Raw genomic sequence first — 19,932 nt, forward strand, 5'->3', positions numbered from 1 at the left:
GACAGACATTTGAGTTTCAGATGTCATACCCTTTAGAAAATACATGCTAATGCAAAATCTGTTATTCTATCAACTTTCTAAGTTTGTAAGATTAATATTTTAAAAAATTTCCCTATTTTTGGGCCTTTGTCCCACCTTTATGTATGGCTTTGTCCAGATTTCTTGCTCTAAGAGGTTGAGAGGTATGGCACTAGGTCTGCCCCTGCCCCTAATCCTAGCCTTAACCCTGCACCATAAGTTTAAAAAATCTCTTTCCATAACATTGGCACTTATCTAGACAGCTTGGATGCACACATACACTAAAACTATGCCATCACTTAACCCTACCCTACTCTAACCCTAGCTCTAACCCACTTAAACTTGTGCAAAACTCCTATCCCATAATGACACGACCTTTAGAATATCTATAGATTTCGGCATTATTGTACCAAACCCACACATACCTTACACGCAAACATCTGATGTACCATTCATGCAAATTTCTCAACATTATGATAAATAGTCAAACACATTTGCAGTCATTCACTCCACTGATAAATACCTAATTTGATGGAGTGAATTACATCCATATGTGTAATACTTTAAACCTTCTGTGATGTAGGCTAATGGGATATATGGAAATGACTACTTAAGAAGGACAAACCAGTGTTTAGTTACATGGTTCTGAATGTCCATGACTTTTTACTTTTTATTTTTTAAGCGTTTTTCAGTATATTCATGCCTTTGTCTATGTGGAGACATGCATACATAACTTTGCAGACACACGTTATGCCTACAATAATATGTAAGTGAGTATGCAAACACATCAGTGCATGCACCTATTCATAGGGTATGCATGTTCAATAACAATACAGTACTAAATATCGCCGTGGCATGACAACTATTTACTTTCGAGTCATCCAGTTGTTCATTTTTCCTAGATAGCAATTTCAATGTTTATGTATTAAAGCTGTGTAATCTTATCTCCTTCAGATACATCTGTGGCTTTTTATAGTAAATTCTGGCTGTGATTCAATTTTTTTCTGCTGTAGATTCCTCAGAGTGACGTATCAGATGCAGCTGTGGTTATGAAAGTGTATGATTTCAATCGTTTTATGAAACATGACATAATTGGTGAAGTGAGAATTCCTCTGAAGTCCATTGACCTTAATCATGTGATTGAGGAGTGGCGGGAGCTAGATCAAGCCGTCAAAGATGAGGTGAGTCAGAATTTTGTTACATTGTGTCAAATGTTGCCTTCTACTAAAACACATCATTATCTAACACAGAGAAGCGAGAAGTAAGGAGTTCCTTGAAGGTAACATACTGCCTGTTCACTTGAGTAGCTATATCATTTATAATCTTTCATAAGAATATTGTCCTGTAGGTTGAATGACTCATTTCAAATCAAAGTTGTTTAAAACATGGAAGACAATAATATACTGAAGAGTTTATAAACTCAGTTTTAAACCTTTAGAATGTTTTTCTCTTCATCTTATATCCAGCCCACAGAAAATTGAAAATATTTACATAATATATTGTTTAATTTTACATTAGATAGAAAAATAATACAGTTAAAAGATGTTTTCTACGTCATATTTTTAACAGACTTCTGTCATTCAGAAATGTTAATAAGAGAGATGTGCTAAGCATGCTCATCAATTGCTGTTTTTCTTTATTTACATTCTCTGCAGAAGGGGATGGAGTGTATAAAAGTTTGCACCTTAAAAATTGCATTCTTTAGTGAAAGGTAGCTGTCTTAGAACACTGCTGCCATCTTGTTTCCTTAGTCTTCTTTCATGTGTTCCAGCATCTTTCTTTTGTCTATCTTTTTTTGGGAACTGTAATTTCCACATGCACTAGCTATTCATTTTTATAGCATATGGAATTTGTGTTATTTTATGTTTGTTTTTACCTCGAGGAAAAAGGTGAAAAGAATCAGAGTTATTTATGTTACAGAAAATACTTCCATTTCACATCACTGATTCCATGAAGATTTTTAAGATTTGTGGTTAAGACTTAGTTTATTTTATACACGTATTTGAAATTTATATTTGAAATGGAAGAGCTTAAAAGTGATGCCAGCTGTTGTAGGTCCTCATGTTTGTTGCATGCCGGGCTGACGCATACTCGTTAAGATCATAGTAACAGCTGTTTTTATGTCTGTGTATCTATTTGTGTATCTATTTAGTTATTTATTTTTCAAAAGAAAGTAAGGAGAGGATATTATTATAGAAGGGAAGAAGGCAAAAAAAGAGAGAACAGTAGAGATACAGGATCGAGAGGCAGAGAACTGGAGGAAACGGGCTGCCCTTAGGAAGGATAAAGCACAAGGACCAGAGATATGGTTTCCATAATCCTCAGAAATCAGGCTAGTTTATCAGCAGACATCCTGACTGACATATTACACAGGTCTCCAGCAGGGAGGACGTGTCAAAGGACTAGTAAACAGCAGTTGGAATACTCTTGTATGGGGGGGGGGTGGCAGAAAAATATCCAAGACTCTTTGCTTCCTACAAGAGTATAATCAACAGGAAAGTAGAACTGGTGTATATCCTGTAATAGTAAACTCATCTTTACAGGAGAATTCCTTCCCTGTACTTCTGAAGAAAGTATACTCATCACTGCTTTCAAAGTCTAATTTCTGAAGTTGTGATAAAGGGACATACGTAAAAACTAAGGCAGCAAAATGGCATCTACAAGCTGACATAATTTGCTAACCACACACTGTGAAATTATGAATATGGGATGGGCAGAGATGGCATTATTAAGGAGTATGTGCAAAATGTTATGAAAAATAAAATGTTTTCCTTGTTTACATTAATAATGCAAAAATAGAGTAGGGTGCTATGATGGTGATATGGTGTAGTCAAATACTGGGTGTTATTAAAAATTACGTTAAAATATGGCTAATGTGAAGACATTCTGAAATAAATATCATCATCATCATCATCATCAGCCCCCTTTTTCCCATTTTTTCTACATGGGGTCGTGTTATCGTGTTAACTGTCGCCAGCTCTCTCGATTCAGTGCCACACTCCTGCCTTCTTCAACACTCATGCCTGACTGTCGCTGATCTTCTTTCATACAATCCAACCACCTCTTTGCTGGACGTCTTCAATTCCTCTTACCTTCTTCCTGTCCGTCCCAAATCTTCCTCACCAGATTGTCTTCTGCTTTTCTACACATTTGTCCAAACCATTGTAATCTGTTCTCTTTGATCTTTTCTGCAATTGGAGCTACTTTGGCTTCTGGTCTTATGTCCTAATTTCTTCATCTGTCCCACAGTGTGCATCCAACCACCTTTCTCAGGAAATTCATTTCCATCACCTCTAGCTTCTTCAACTGTTCTACCTTTACTGCCCAGGTTTCTGTACCATACAGTAGTACTGGTTGCACCACTGTCTTGTACGCCTTACTTTTCAGCTTCTTTGGCATTCTTCTGTCATAGACTACACCTGATACTCTATGCCAGTTGGCTGCAGCCCCTCTGATTCTAGCTTTGACCTCTTCATTCAGACTACGCTTCTCCTCAACCACCCCTCCCAGATACTTGAAGCTATTTACCTGTTCCACTATCTTCCCTTCTATCACTATTCTCAGCTTCTTCTGATTTCCCCATCTTATCTGTGCTTAGTTTCATCCCATGTGCCTTCAGATTTTCATTCCATTTTTCTATCCTTTGCTGAAGTTCTAGATCAGAGTCTGCCTGTACTGCCACATTGTCTGCATGCAGCAGCTTTGTTGATCTGTCCCCTCCAACCTGTTTGCTAATGTAGTCCATCACCAGTATGAACAGTAATGGGCACAGAGCTGAACCCTGATGTACACCCACTTCCACTGGGAACCCCTCTGTGAGGCCAAACACTATTTGCACTTGAGTCACTGGGTCCTTGTACATAGCCTGCACTAATTCTACCAATATTTATGGGACTTCAAACCACGGCAGTACTGCCCAGAATAGCTTTCTTGGTACCTTGTCATATGCTTTCTGCAAGTCTAGGAATGCCCAGTTGGACTTTCTCCTCATCTCTAGCTTCTTCTCCAGTATCTGTCTCAATGCAAACATCAGGTCAATTGTGCTGCACCCTGATGTGAATCCGAACTGTTCATCTAACATTCTACTACTCTGTGTATCTGTTTATCAATCACCCTCTCCAGAACTTTCATGCAATGTGGTAGGAGTTTGATCCCTCTGTACTGCCCACATTTATGGATGTCCCCTTTGTTTTTGTACACTGGCATTAGTATGCTTATTCTCCAGTCAGCGGGGATACTCCTTTTTCTCCACACTGCTGTTAGTACCCTTAGGAGCCATTTCTCCCCTATCTCACTCAGCATCTTTTTAATATCTGCTCTGACCTCATCTGAGCCTGCTGCTTTCCCTGACTTCATCTTCCTTAGTGCTGTTTTTACCTCTTCTAAGGTGGGCTCCTCTTCTTCTCTCATCATAGGCTGTTTCTGGGGCAGTACAGCTTCTGTGGGGTTTTCTTCATTCAGAAGCTGCTGGAAATACTCCTTCCATCTGCCTTTGATGTCCTGTGGACTGGTGAGCAGGTTGTCACTGGTGTCTCTTATGAAAGGTGTCTATCTTCTTTATCTTTCTGTCTTTGCTTTGCAAACTGATATAGTTTTTTTGTGCCCCTTACTGTGTCACTTTCCAGATGTTGGTAGAGTGCCTCCGATACCCTATTCTTTGCTATTGCAACTTCTTTCTTAACTTCTTTGTTAGCCAACCAGTATTCCTTCCTAGCCTGGTTGGTCTTTTCTATCTCCCATTTCTTCCTGCACTCCTTCTTTCTTTTGATGACTTCTTGGACTTCTGCATTCCGCCACCAGCTTTCCTTATGTACCTTATTTCCACACCTGGCTCGGCCACATATCTTTTCTGTAGTCCTAACACATGCTTTTTTTAGACGCTGCCACTCTTCTTCAACTTCACCTATTTCTTTCTCTTCTTGGGGTGCTAGAGCCCTGAGTAATTCCTTGAAATCCTGTACTTTCTCTCCAGTCAACTTCCAGGTCTTCAGCGTGGTCTCTGTTGAGCTTAGAGCCTTTTCTGATCACTGCTTACAGCTGATTGTGGCAACTAATGGTTTACACTGATGGCCAACTGTTTCACTGGAGATGACTTTGCAGTCATGGATTCTACACCAGTGCCTTTTCCTTACTAGGAGGACGTCTACCTGAGTTGCATGTTGGCTACTCTTGTATGTGATCTTGTGACTCTCTCTCTCTTTCTGAACGATGTGTTGACTACTATCAAACCATTTGCCAGACAGAAATCTAGAATGGATTCTCCTTCTTTATTCCTGTTACCCCACCCATGTGGACTCAGGCAGTCCTCATATCCATTTCTGTCTGTCCCAACATGTGCATTCAAGTCACCCATTATCAACACCAATTCATGTTGTCCTGCTTTATCTAGTAGGTCCTGCAACTGCTGTCTGAATGCACTCTTTTCCCCACTATCACAACCCTGCTGTGGGCCATATGCTGAGATTATGAATGCTGCCCTATCATTACACTGGAGTCTGATTGCCATGAGTCTGTCATTAATTCTAATGATATCCCTCACTGCCTTCTGAAGCCTCTCTCTCACCACAATTCCTACACCATTTCTAACCTGTCCCCCACCTGAGTAGTAGAGTCTGGATCCCAAGCCAAGGGGCTTTGCTGCACTGCCCTTCCATCTTGTCTCTTGGATACATAGGATGTCCAGTCTCCTCTGTATCATCATGTCATCCACTTCCAAGTTGCATCCTGTCAGTGAACCTATATTAAGCGTAGCAATTCTCAGCTCGTGTTTGGCAGGTTGGTTGGTTTTACGTCCAGCTTTCGTTCAACAGAGCTATCCCAGGTAACCCAGGCTGGGCGACTAGACACCGGCCAGCCAGTAGCTTATTGGCCCAGGGCTGCTGGACTTTATGGCGGGCACACACTGGCCAATAGGGGCACATATACCCCTCCCACCATTAGCAAGGATCCCTGGCATGGGTGAGAGTAGGCCAGGTCCTCAACCCACTTATCATCGGTAACTACCCATGCCCATTTTTGGTGACATTAGTCAACATGACCAAATCACTTAGAGCCATATTTTACACCATCGAGTGGCTAGCCCTGCCACGGCATAAAGTCTGTGATCCATGTTCTCCTATCTTGAGGATACTACGCACCACAGTAGATGCCCAAAGCGGTTGGTCTGTACAATTCTTCCCATTATAGGGCACCATGTAGAATCTGTGCTGCTGCCCACAGCTCCATTCATTGGTGAGTTTGAGATGGAAACAGTCAGCATGTTTTTCAGACATGGGAGAAACCCCACGGAGACACAGAGAGAACATGCAAACTCCAAACAGGCACTGGTCGGAGGTCAGGATCGAACCTTGTACCTTGTGCATGGGAGGCAAAGACCTTAACCATTAAGCCTTCTGGTCTCTTTTGAAATAAATATATTTTTGGTAAAACAAATACAACTATTACCTATATCTTCATAGCCGCACTAATTTCATAAATTTCATAAAAGCTTTGTGGCTTACAGTTGAATAAATGGAACAACCTTGCAAACAGTATTTTCACTGATACTTGTCATCTAACAAAAATGCTTGGTAGTTTAAAATTGTTTTGATATATTGTGAACATATTATATGCATAATTTGCATAGATTTGGAAATATCACAAAAAACAGTATGCTATCCCCTCTTGTCATACATCATTGGAAGGTGCTTGAGCAGGTAAACAATTCTCCCACTGATATCTTGGCTCTGTCTGGCACAAAGATAACCCTTTTTGACTATAACTAATATTTTTGGCAAATAAAATACATTGTTTTTCCTTTCATAAACCTACAATATAAAAACAGCATCTGCAGACATACATTTGATAAGAACTCCGGTGTGTAGCTCATTGACTTCCAAAGATCTATCATATATTACATTCTTTGTAACTCTCATTTGTCAAATATGGTAAATCTAAATCTATGTTTTCAGTAGAAGATTTTGGAGAACAGCTGTGAGCAAACAAGTAATTTCCTGTCTGAGAAATCCTCAGGAAACAATGGTGGTAGTTAGTTTCCCACTGCACGGGACTGATTGAGTTAATAATGGTGGCAGGGAATATTGTGGAGGGATCCTGCGGGGAAGGCAGGTAGCATTTCTAGAGGATGTCAGTCTCATTGACAGCAACCAACATGGTCTGATGGCCAGAAGGAGCTGTAAGTCAAACCTGATCCAGTTTTATAATTGGGTTGCAGATGAACGTGGCAGCAGAGTGCTGGAAGAAACAACCTGCCTGCACTTTAGAAAGATTGGTAACTCTGTCCCACACAGGGGGCAAAAGGAAAGCTGGAGGGTTGGGGAAAAGACCAAGACTGAGGAATGTTTGAATGGTGTGATGTAGATGACTATTGTAAAATGCACAGTGTCAGGAATTAAGAAACTGACTAGTGGAGGATCACCAGAGATATAATAAGGACAAGACAGGAGGGCTGGCTAGTATAGATGGCAGCTTGTATGTGCTAATGAATACATTGATAGTTTACCCCCGCTTTCATAGTAATGACAGCTTGTAAACAATTGAACTGTTCTTTTCTTAGCAACAAGGTATTAGGTTGCTACATAGTAACTCATTGCTGTCTTTCAAAAAGAGGGTGTATCATCTTACAAGCTGTCATTAAATGTGCTTGCAAACAGTTAGTGGTGCACTAAATGAATTATTGCCTTGTGGATTAAACTATGCTAGTACAACTCTGAGTAGTGTAGAAGTCTATCTCAGGCCCAGTATTCTTCAGTGTGTTTGTCTTGGACATATCTGATAAAATAAACAAAAGGGTCATCCTCTTTGCTGATGATACAAAGGTTGGGGTTAGAAGAAGAGAGTCTGTCAAAGAATATGGAAAGTCTGAACAAAACAGGCAGAAACGTATGACTTGAGGTTCATTTTAAACAAATGTAAATTTCTTCCCTTAAGGCACAACTACGCTGGTGTGGAGTATCAGCTGGGCTGAGTACAACTGGTAGCAGCAGTGTAAATAAAGCATCTGGTGGGGCATTACATCTGGAATAGATAATTAAGAGCAGAGCAAAAGGAGTGTTGAAGCAGCAGATAGATTGAGAATGTTTATGGCAATGCTTCCAGTGTACAGAACCTTGGTTAGACCACATCTTTAGCACTACCTACAGTTTTAGAGGTATTACAAGGCAAATTGCATCATGCTTCTGCAGGGAATACAAATGCAAGATACACAATGGATCTGTGAGATGGAGGAGATGTAGGATGGAGGAGAATGACTTTGAACAGAAGTTAGAAAAACTAGAGCTTTTCACTTATGCAACCAGAAGAAAGAAGGGGGGATATGACACTGATGCACAAGATCATGTAAGGAAGAACTGAAGGGAATGCTCTAAACAGGAAGGACAGAAGTATAAATAGGAGCCAAAGGCAGTTTTTTGTAGGGACTAACTATACTTTGCATCTTAAAAAATACTTTTTTGCAGGGAAGGTCATGAGCACATGAAATAGATTATCCGAATGTGCGATGAAGAGGGACTCCATAAAGGCATTCAGGAGTATTTTTGTGATGTAGTGAGGGTAATACTGGCATTTGTTAGGTTTTATGCTTTAACTTTACTTTGTAGAAATTTTTCAGAGTTAGGATCATTTAATGTTGCTAATGATATTGTTTTCTAATTGGTTAATTCAAGACACTATTATGCTAATTATTTTGACTTTTTTTATTCTGCTCTGACCTTCCAAGGTTTTGACTTATGTGTGCAGTCATTTTTGGGCTTTGTGTTGAATGAGTGAAGTTACCTTTTTTTTTAACTTTGTGATGAATGAGAATTGTGGCCCAAGTTTATTTTATTTTGTTTTAGTATGTTTAAAATTAAGTGTGCATTTGAAGTTTGTTCTTTTGTTCTTGCTGGGGTTAGGGCTTTGGGGTTTTTACATACGATGCTTTGCATCTGCAGTGTGTGAACTTTTGATTATGTACAGGGCCGAATCCAGCACAAGGTGACCTAAGCAGCTGCCTATGGATTGTTCCTGGAAGGGGGGGGGGGGGCAATAAATGTTAAATAAAGTCTCACTTTCATGCCTGCTGCTTCAACATTTTAACTCCATGAAGTCTCACTCTCTGGCTCCAGGAAGTTGCTGTCTTCTTGGCTGTACATTTGAGCCAATGAAAGTGAGGCTTCTTGCAGCTTCACATTCAGAGTGTCGTATCTGTCTTTAGCATATGACACACTCAAACTTCCATTTTTGGATTACTGCTGATTCTGCCATGATTTATCAGTTTTACTTTGAAAATTGCCAGCGTACAACATTTATTGCTGCAGTTCATGTTTTTTTTTAAGATTGCTTTACAGCTTATTTACCATGGACACACTCAAACTACTGTTTGGATTACTGCTGAAATTGACTTTTGAGATCTGACGGTGTTTACAATGCCAGCTTGACAGCATTTATCATTTATGCTAAAGCTCTTTTAATGTGGACACACACAAACTGATTACAGCTGACCCTGCCACCAGTTAACAGCTTTTACTTTGGAAATTTCCACTTACCAGTGTACAGCATTTATTGGCCACATTTCATATATTTGGAAACTGTTTTATAGGTCCTTTACTATGGACTCACTCAAACTATGGTTTGGATTACTACTAAAGCTGCCATTTGGATTACTACCATTAGAGATTTTACAGCATTTACAATGTTAGACACAGCTCTCAAACTTCCATTTCCAAAATGCATAACACTGCCCTTCATAATGTAGAACAAATGGGTAAATTGTGTTATGCTTACTGACAACATCAACTAGGAAGCTCATGGGATGTTTAAATTGTATTGTAGTACATGGAACAACATTATTATGCTTAAATATCAGTTAAATGACATCCTGGTTCAATGCTACTATAGCACACAACCCACCTTAACAACACTCTCAAAGTGATTGCTGCATTCATAATTCGAACACATAATAACCAAGTTATGACTGGCGACCCAATCATAATCCTGTATATTATACAGTTACAAAATGTTCTTTTGATGAATTGGTATAATTCAATATTGTTTACCATGGATACAACAATTCTTAGCATTGAATCATAGCTCTCAACATTCCATCTCTAAAATGGGTAACATTACGTCTTATAACGTGGAACAAATAGACAAAATGTGGAACATTACTTTTATAATGTGGAACAGGTGAGCAAAATGTGCTAAAGATTGCACAGTTACTAAAAGCTTATTGACAGCTTCAACTAGAAAGCTGACAGGAATGTGAATTTATACTCATAAAAAGTGCTTTTTTCATATTTACAATATATACATAGAAAGGAAGAAATTCAACATCACAAATTGCTATACAATGATAAGAATCCATTGAATCATCAACATAATCTTATACAATTAAAACATTAAGAATCTCTGCATTTCAATGGCAAGGTTATCCCAACCACAAAAGGTCTTAGTATGATTTATAGATCTTATTCTGATCACTTCTTTTTCAGTTTTATACAATATTGCTGTTAAATTTAAAATTCTTTGAATGTAGGAACAGGGTTCTACTTCCAGTTTTTGTAATAACTTTTTTAGCAACTACCAAGAGAGCACAAAATGTTTTCTCTTTGTTTTTTTTATTTTATTTTATTTTTTTACAAATACAGGAAGTGGAACATTCATTATTATTACTTATCTAGTTAAAGAACACTTATCAGACCATAACCCCTTAAAAAAACACATATCTTTTTCAATATACATTTAATTTTTCACAGTCCATAAACATGTGTGTCCTATCAGCTTTTTCATCTTCACAATTTCTCCAACAAACAGAAGAAGTAATTATGTAAAATGTAGAGATTTTACAGGGAGTAACAAATGTTTTTATGCATATATTTCCACATAAAAAAACTTTATTGTATAAATTTTGATTATGTACAGGGCCAATCTAACTGATTTAAGTAACAGAGTTCTATTCTTACCATCTGTTGTGTCACTCAGTCCACTGCTATCAAAAAATGCCAGTATTTTGCATCAGACTTATTATTATTTATAATTAACTTGCATAACTTGGACAAACATCCTTTGTAGGTTAATCTACCTTGGATGATAGAATGCACAGATTCATATAATGGGGAATAGTGTTTCGTTCCTCTTCACTCATCTTATTTATAAATTAATTTAATTTCTTACTGATGGATAATATTAACTGGTTACAAGATTCATCCAACCTATATTCTTTCATTAAATATTCTGAGAACTTAGCTTTTCCTGTTTAAAAGCAATCAGACCATAATACTAATCCATTCATTTTTAGTAAATTAATTTTAACATTGTTCTGAATTTCCATAAATTTACAGGTGCATGCAATGATAAAGCACAAAAAAATTCCATTTTGATTTTGAGTTTTAGAAATATATTAACTATTTTAAGAAATGATTTCTTATATGGACAGTCTAAAGATTGAAATGAATTTGTAAATTCTGTTAACCAGATGAAAAGATTGCTACATATTTCTAATTTATCATATTTTATAAGAATTTAATATAATCTGCTCCTGGATGGTCTTCCATTGACTAGTGTAAGTTGAGTCTATCCAGAGTAGAAAAGAGTTAAACTTTGCAGCAATTGACTAGGGTTCTACATCTGGGAAGTTAATACCACCATAATTCCATAATCTTATATGATTTCTATAAGCAATTTTTGGCTTTTTATGATACCATAAGAATGCTTTTTTTTAATTTTTTTAAGGTATTGAAGCTATTGCATGCAATATATATATATATATATATATATATATATATATATATATATATATATATATATATATTGGTTAATATCTTTTTAAAAAGTACTAACCTATCCTCAAAAGTAAAAAAAAATTATTCCATTTTTAATAATAAATAATACTTCAATTATTTTTTCATAATTATTATTGATAATCTTACTCACATCTTCATAGATTTTTATTCCTAAATATTTTTGTTCTTTTCCTTCCCAATTATATTTATATTTGTCTTTAAAATTACTATCTAGTAATTGATTTAACACTAACATTTCAGTTTTATTATTATTAAATTTCAGCAGCGATAATTCTTGAACATTTTCAATTTCCTAATTTATTTCTTTTATTGAATAATTTAAATCTCCTGTAGTTCATAAAATGCAATCTGCAAAAAGTTGTAATTTAGATTGACACTCTCTTAATTGAGAATACATATTTTTCATTGCTTCTTATACTATTAGCTAAAAGTTCAATACAATATCTAATGCAAATAGTGTAGGGGATAAGGGACACTTGATTTTTATCTTTGTTTAAAATGAATCCTTGAGAAATGTAGCATCCAGTTTTAACATATGTTTTAGAGTCTTTATACAGCTTTTTTAATATTTCAATAAACTGTTCTGGAAATGCAAATGCCTCTAAAGTTTTAAACAAGTAGTTCTAATCTACAGAATCAAAAGCTCTCTCAATATCGAAGCTAATTAGGGACAATTATTTGTTCATTCCTTTTGTTAAATCTAAGATAGTTACTACACTTTTTATATTATCATATGCTAATCTATTGATCTTTATTAATTAATCTGCTATATCTCTTAATCTTTAGCAAATCTGGAAATAAATATTTTATAGTATTTACTGTATCACAACAAAACATTTCTAACTACAAATGCCAGACTCTCCCTTGCACAAGCTCTTCTCCTCCCCTCCCTTCTATATGCTGCCCCAGTACTCACCAACATCCAAACTACTACTTTAAACAAACTCCAACAAACTTACCACAAGACAGCTAGATTTATCACAAACTCTCCATACAATACACATCACTGCCTTGCCCTAAATACTCTCCACTGGTTAGAATTCTTCCATCTTTTACTGCTGCCACAACTTCAAATGTTACACTTCATTCTTTACAAACATTCATCCTGCCCTGCTTTCTCTTCCTTCATCTCTATCTACACTCCTCTGTGGACTCTCTGCACCTCTAATCAGCAACTACTACAAATCTACCAATCCCTCAAAAATAGCTGGCAAACTCCTATATAAACACTCCATCACCCAAGCCTGGAACAAACACCCAAGAGACATTTGTTCCATCATTCACCCATCCCACTTTAAAGAAAAACTCAAATTTCATTTACTCAGCTCCAAAATATGTCCTTGTCAAGCCCCTACTTAAGCTCCCCTCAACCCTGCTATATACCTTCTCAGTCCCTCCACATACAGCTAAGTTCTCCACTATTGTGGATATTTATTAAACTCTACAATCAATACTGTTGGACTTAACTCTTTTTATAAATATGTAAATATATTTTTAGTCTGTAAAATATTGATATGTATATATTATGTGTTTGCATTTCTGCTTTGTCTTTATAACATTCTTGTATAACTGATTTTGACCATATTTTTGACTCAAATATTTGATTCTTTGTAAACTGTTTGTGTTTTTTGGGGAGCTTTTCTCCTTGATTCTCCACTGAAAATGAGGCACAAGCCCAGCTGGATCAACCCTGCTTACAAATGTCAATAAATAAATAAATAGTCTAAATTTAATGATGAAATTGGTCTAGATGAGGAAATTAACTTATTATCCTTTCCTTGTTTCAGTATAGGTGAGATTACAGAAAATTTCCATGAGGGAAGAATTATTTTGTCACTCTGATTTATCCTGAAGATGTCACTTAGTAATTCTAAAATATTTAACTTAAGCAGACTATATAATTCCATACTTAAACCATCTAACCCTGGAGCTTTACCATTTTTTCCTTTTATCAGTGTAATAGGCTTATTCAACAGAGATATTTGTTGGTCATTAAGTTTATTAGTAACATTTTTTCTTTTAAATACTTGTCACTTTTGTAATCATCAGGATTAGTATTTTTATCTTTATTAAGACTGTCATGGAATTTTTAAAAGATAGTAAGCATTTCCTCTATGTTTGAAGCAAGCTTATCAGTGTGAGGATTTTGGATATTGTTGATTTGTGCCTTTTTGCTTAACATCTTGCTTCTGTTAGCCAATCATTTTTGAAGTCATAACATAACTGTGCAATTATATTTTTCTAAAACTATCTCCACTTTATGTATTAAAACTGTTTGATATTTTGCCATTAATATTTTAATAACTTCAGTATTTTCTAATTTCTTTGTTTGCTGTTCATGCCTCACTTTCTGCATTTTATCTTGCATTTCTAATAACTCTTTATCCCACTGTTCATTTTATTACTAACCCATCTTACCATTCTGTCTTTAATATGGATTTTAAGGAGTCCCATAGTATGACTTTACTAACCTGATCATTATCATACACAGATAAAACATTCTTAATTTGTTCCTTATGGTAACACTTAAATTCTTTTGATTTCATCATATACTGGGATTCTATAAATAATTTAAAATTTCCTGATATCTGTTAATACATTAATATTTAGTGCATTATAATCAGATAAAGGACAAGGAATAGTTTTAAAATAATTCACTTTAAGTAAATTTATAGAGGCATGAATCCTATTAATTCTGGTTTGCATCCCATATGCATAAGAATAATGAGTGAAGAGCAATGTTTTATATTCTGCTTTTACTAGTATTAGTGACCCCCTGGTTTAGTACTTTAGCTAATGCCAGTATTTTAGCTTTCTTCTGTTCACTTGTATCTTCTTTACTAGCTATGCCATTAAAATACCCTGCTAAAATTAAACTACCCTTCCAATAACGTTGTAGTAAATTTAAGTCATCTTTAGCCATTCTTGCACCTATTCCAGGGATCCAGTAAAAATTAGCTAGTGTATAGAGTTTGCCATTATATTTAATTATTACAAATTAATAGATTAAAACTATCCATACTTTGTATTAAAAAATCTTCTTAAAGATAATATGACATAGTTATGTACCATTTAATCATATATGATTCTAATGCATTTTTCCAACACCATCTTAACATTCCACATTTTTTTAATTCTTCCTTTCTACAAACTAATTGAGTAAAACTCGTAAATAACAAAAACAAAGACAAGTCTACAACAACAAATATATATAGTGCTAATAAAACACAACCTACCATGGATGCCATAGTTTCTAGTTTGTCTATCAAATAGACAAACTACTGTACTCTTTACCTACCAATACCTAAAAATTCATCAAAAACTAGCCAGAAGCTACTGTGACTTACAAGTAATTAATATAATATTATATACGAGTCCAAAATAATAAGAATATTAATTTAGTTATATATTTTGCCATTTAAAACAAACTGTTCCCCTATTACAGACCAGGGCATTGTATGAGAAGTCAGACAAACCCCCTGGAATTTCTGATTGTGTCTGTATGTCTTTCATTCATTGCATCTTGTGTCTTTCTTACCATGCGGGATTTGGATTTAACATTCGTTTATTGCTTCTTTTTAAGGGAATTTAGATTTTCCTGCTAGTGCTTCTGAAGGAGGGAATTATTTAGCTGTTCATTACTGCTGCACAGAATCACATATGCAATGAGTGTGTGTGTGTGTGTGTGTGTGTGTGTGTGTGTGTGTGTGTGTGTGTGTGTGTGTGTGTGTGTGTGTGCGTGTGTGCGTGTGTGTGTGTGTGTGTGTGTAAAATGTCCTAATTAGGGATAACTGGTGGTTAGTGTTATTGCTCAGGCTCAAATCCTGTGCCTTAGACACAAGAAACAAGAGCCTGAATTCTCAACCCCTACCACCACTGAGAAAATGCTTTTTGTAAAGCTGTTTTGGGAATAGGTAGAAACCCTATTTTAACAAACAGTGCGTTGGGAGAAAAGGCTTGTGATCATCTTTCAGGAAATGCATGGTACAATAACACAAAACTTTTTATTCTAGCAACTTTCTAAGATTATGTACAAGTAATAGTTAAAATGTGTCCCTAGTTTTAAGCCTTTGTCTCCCCCCATATACATTTTTTTTTCAGATTTCTTGTGCTACAGAGTTGAGAGATATGGCTGAGTGTCAAGTGTATTCTACAAGAGTGAGTGAGTGTCAAGTGCATTTTACAAGGACCTGAGAGCTTTAGGGGAAGAGAAATTTAGCACTGCTTATGCCAAGTCTGTTTACAATGTGCAACCGTTGTTTAAGAAATGATAATCGCTATTGTGCTAAAGTATTTAAAAGCACTGTTAGTAGCACAACAGGTAGCATACTTACTGTTGATGCAGAAGGCTGTGGGTTCTGCTCCCACAGTATGTAGATGGATTGCTGATCCTGTACTGTGTTGTACTTTAAAGGAGGTGGATGCTGTAGTCCTCAATTACAGCTCTAGTTAACGTGGGATTATTCAGATGACTTACTTCTGCAGAGATTGTTCATTGACAGATATTGGTTAATTGTAATGACAGAAGTTTGAGTCAAGACTTTTACTTGTTCTGAATTGGACAGGTTTTTCATTCTCGGTTCATACATTTTGTTTCATTGCTTACTGGAAAAAAATATTTGAAACTACAGATTTAAAACATGCTCTAACCTGGTACTGTATTGTCCAGAGAATATAATTTAATACAATCAGGAAGGTGCATTCATGTATGCATGGCCCTAAAAATGTGTAAGGGACCTATGACTTGTAAAACAGCCCAAAGGTAAACTGTATCTGCCATTGGCCAGATGCATTTTCTTTGAATGTGAGTTTCAATGCTGTTTCAATAAAAGTGAGCTTCAAAGACAGAGAAATTTTAATGCTAAGTCTGCTGTCATTGTGAGACTGTATTGCTTTGTTTAGCAAATGTCTATCAGTGTTTGTGCTATAAAATTTGAAATAAGTTTTAAATTAAATCCAAATACAATAGGTTCACAGATGAGTACAGTACTAGACTAACTGTTGATTAATTAGTGATGTAATGTTAGTGTTTTTACTATGCCTGTTTTACATTTTCATAGCCTAATTATAACATCTATCAGTAGCAGCTAATCAAAACCATAAAATGTACTGCTTTTTATAAAGTGATACAATTAATATGGAGCAGAATTGAGTTCAGCCTATTGGTCCAGCCCTCCAAAACAGCCCAAGTTTCTCATCTGGCCCCTTGGGAAAAGTAATTGCCTCCCCAGCCTTATTATTACATAAAAGTTTAATAATCCTCTTCTGTTACTCACAAATACTTAATAATCCAACAAATAGTGTACTATATACTTATTCATGTACTAGTAGTATAAATTATCCATTAAATATTCCTAAATTATTCACTCATTCAACATTATTATAACTAAATTTCTAAGTAAATAAATAAGTAAAACAGAGTGGGACCTGAAGAGATAAAGAGATCTATAAATGTACAGGTGACAGGTAATCTTATCATACTAAACTATAATACAAAATGGAAATCAATGCACCTATATATGTATCACATATATATATATATATATATATATATATATATATATATATATATTTTAGCTCTAACAAAAGCTCCAAATTAATTTTTAAAGTACAGATGTCTATATTTCAGAATTGTGCAATGCTCTTAACACGACAATATAAAACTATTTAAAAATCCTTTAGCTTATTAAACTACTTCATAAAAAATATGTACAAAAATATTTGCAGTCTATATTGTATTCAAAGGTTATGTGATTAATTCAAATCTCATTCTTCCTTTCCAAGTTCAAACATATTTAAATTGTACTTTACTCTATCAAAATGGATTTAGTGATTCAGCAATATAACACTCAAATTTCAGCTTTGACTTATGGAATGAGTTATTTCAGGTAGTCTTAGTAAATTTAATAACATACAACTTGTAAAAGCTTCAAAGTCCATATGACCCAGGTTCAGATTTCAGCTTTCAGATTGTTTTCAAATATTTTATATGATTTTCTATGTAAATTATATGAAATTATATACAATCACATTTCTGCCATATGCATGTATATATAATAGACATCTTTCTTATAAGCAGTTTATTTAAATATATATATTTTGTCTTATTTTCCCACTAATATGCTACCTTATTGTATATATCATGTATTTCTAAAATCTCCCATCAAAGAGCTATTTAATCATCAGATGTGTATATATTTCTTAATGTACTGATACTGCTCTTTTATTTAACTTACGTATTAAATATTTCATTCCTTGTGCATTGGCATGTTATTCATAAGATGTTTACTTTTATTAATTCTAATATTGCAAACAATCTTGACTATATATAAAATAATTCCTGCTTGTTTAATTTGAAGTGCGTGTTTTTAGCATTGTGAACTGCTGTTCTGATCTAAGGTTCACATCCTGGCATCAGAATGTGATTACAGCATGTGAAAATGACAACTCACACCACACAGCAGCTGCTAATTTCTTCTGTTAAGTTTGTCATTCCTCTTAGTTCTTTTAAGCTATTCTAATCAGTAACAAGCATCTAACTTTACTTCTTTCCATTAATATGTATGGTGAGAGTTAATAATACTACAACATAAGCTATTAACATTCAGTGAAATGTAAGCAAATTGTATGATAGCAGCAGCTCAGTATAAAACAGTACCATAGCTTTTGTTTTACCAATTCTTAACTTCCAGGAAAAGGAAAAAAAATGTTATTTTGAGTAGATTTCTCACATATGTACTTGGAAAAAAAAAGAAAGTTCATTTCTGTTTTCAGAGACATCAGTGATAAACTTTGACCTAGATTTTTTTTCAAAATAGCTGAAGGCAGGATGAAACTAGCATTCTTTTTTTTCCCCCTCAAAATGTTTTTATTGAAGAAGCCAGCATTCTGACAGAAATGGAACATCATTTTGTTCTCAAGCTTTTTGTGTTACTTGCTTCATAAATGACATGTGAAAGGAACGTGTTACATGGTAACAAAGAAAACAAAATCACCGGCACTTTAACACTCCTAATTAGCACATTACTTAGATCTGAAGTCAGTTAAACCAGCAGTGCACATACTAAGCAAAGTAGAGCAAATAAAATAAAATTCTTAACTTACATAGTCCTCAAGTTATCAGTTTTATTGCTTATAATTTAATGGCATTCTCTTCCAGGAAGTATTTGTTTAACATTTAGAAATATACTTATAAGTTTAGTTAATTGAAATATATTTACTCTTTCACTGTAAATATAGTAAAACAGTAAAACTAACCATTTATATTCCTCATGAAAAATGTTTCAGCTTAAAATATAAATACATACTTACATATGTTTTGAAGGTTAAAGTTCAGTACAAACTGTTTACTTAAAAGGCAAATCTATTGTTTCAGAAAATAAAAATCCTGCAATCACAGAATAGAAGATACTTGTTTTAAAGCTTTTTAACTTTAGAAACAGTTTCCAGTAATTTGGTGCACTCTGTCTCTTGAGGGGTACACTTTTCCACTCTATTTCTTCAGTATTATTGAAGATTTTATTGTTGCTAACAAAAACGGATGCCTCCTCCAGAGTGCTAAATATTTTTTTCAGAAATAAATAATTTGCATTAACACTAAAGTGGCTTTAATATTGTTATTTTTAAGTTCCTTGATCAATGGTAAACATGATTTTCTTTTACTCATCACTTTACTGGAATAATTTTGGTCAAATCTGACTATATGTTAACTTATTTTATTAGGTGGGCTGGGCCATGCTGTTTTTAATATTTGACCTTTTTCTAAGCTAGACATGAACTTAACTATAATTGAACACGGTGGTGAGTTTTCCTTCTTCGAAGGTCCTCTCAGTGATCTATGTGCCCTTTGAATTCCAAAATATAAATTTTCAGGTAGATTTAATGTTTTGTGCAGCCAGGTTGTTAAGAAGTTTATTATATTGTCTTCCTCACACTTTTCAGTTGTACCATAAATTCTAATGTTATTTCATCTCAGTCTATTTTCTTAATCTTCATCTTTTTTATATGAGCCATTTATTTTGTTTTAAAATAAATTCAGTCTGAGACCTGCCTTCAGTTATTCTTCCATCGTGATCATTTAAAGCTTCTTCCATACTGCTGATGTGTGCACTTTGTTGTTTCATAAGAATATATA

At 34.9% G+C, this 19,932-nt stretch overlaps 1 protein-coding gene across 5 annotated transcripts in view; it reads left to right on the forward strand.

The window, feature by feature from the left end:
- Positions 1 to 19,932, forward strand: part of LOC122791593 (synaptotagmin-2-like) — a 535,724-nt gene that overhangs the window by 378,483 nt on the left and 137,309 nt on the right. For all 5 annotated transcript variants that reach the window (XM_044059368.1, XM_044059372.1, XM_044059370.1 and 2 more), the window contains one exon: positions 1,032 to 1,199. In XM_044059368.1, coding sequence (XP_043915303.1) covers positions 1,032 to 1,199 — 168 coding nt within the window. The remainder of the gene's footprint in view (positions 1 to 1,031; positions 1,200 to 19,932) is intronic.

This window comes from Protopterus annectens, chromosome 17.part0 (assembly GCF_019279795.1).
Source record: "Protopterus annectens isolate FY-2018-M chromosome 17.part0, PAN1.0, whole genome shotgun sequence".
Taxonomy (NCBI): Eukaryota; Metazoa; Chordata; order Ceratodontiformes; family Protopteridae; genus Protopterus; species Protopterus annectens.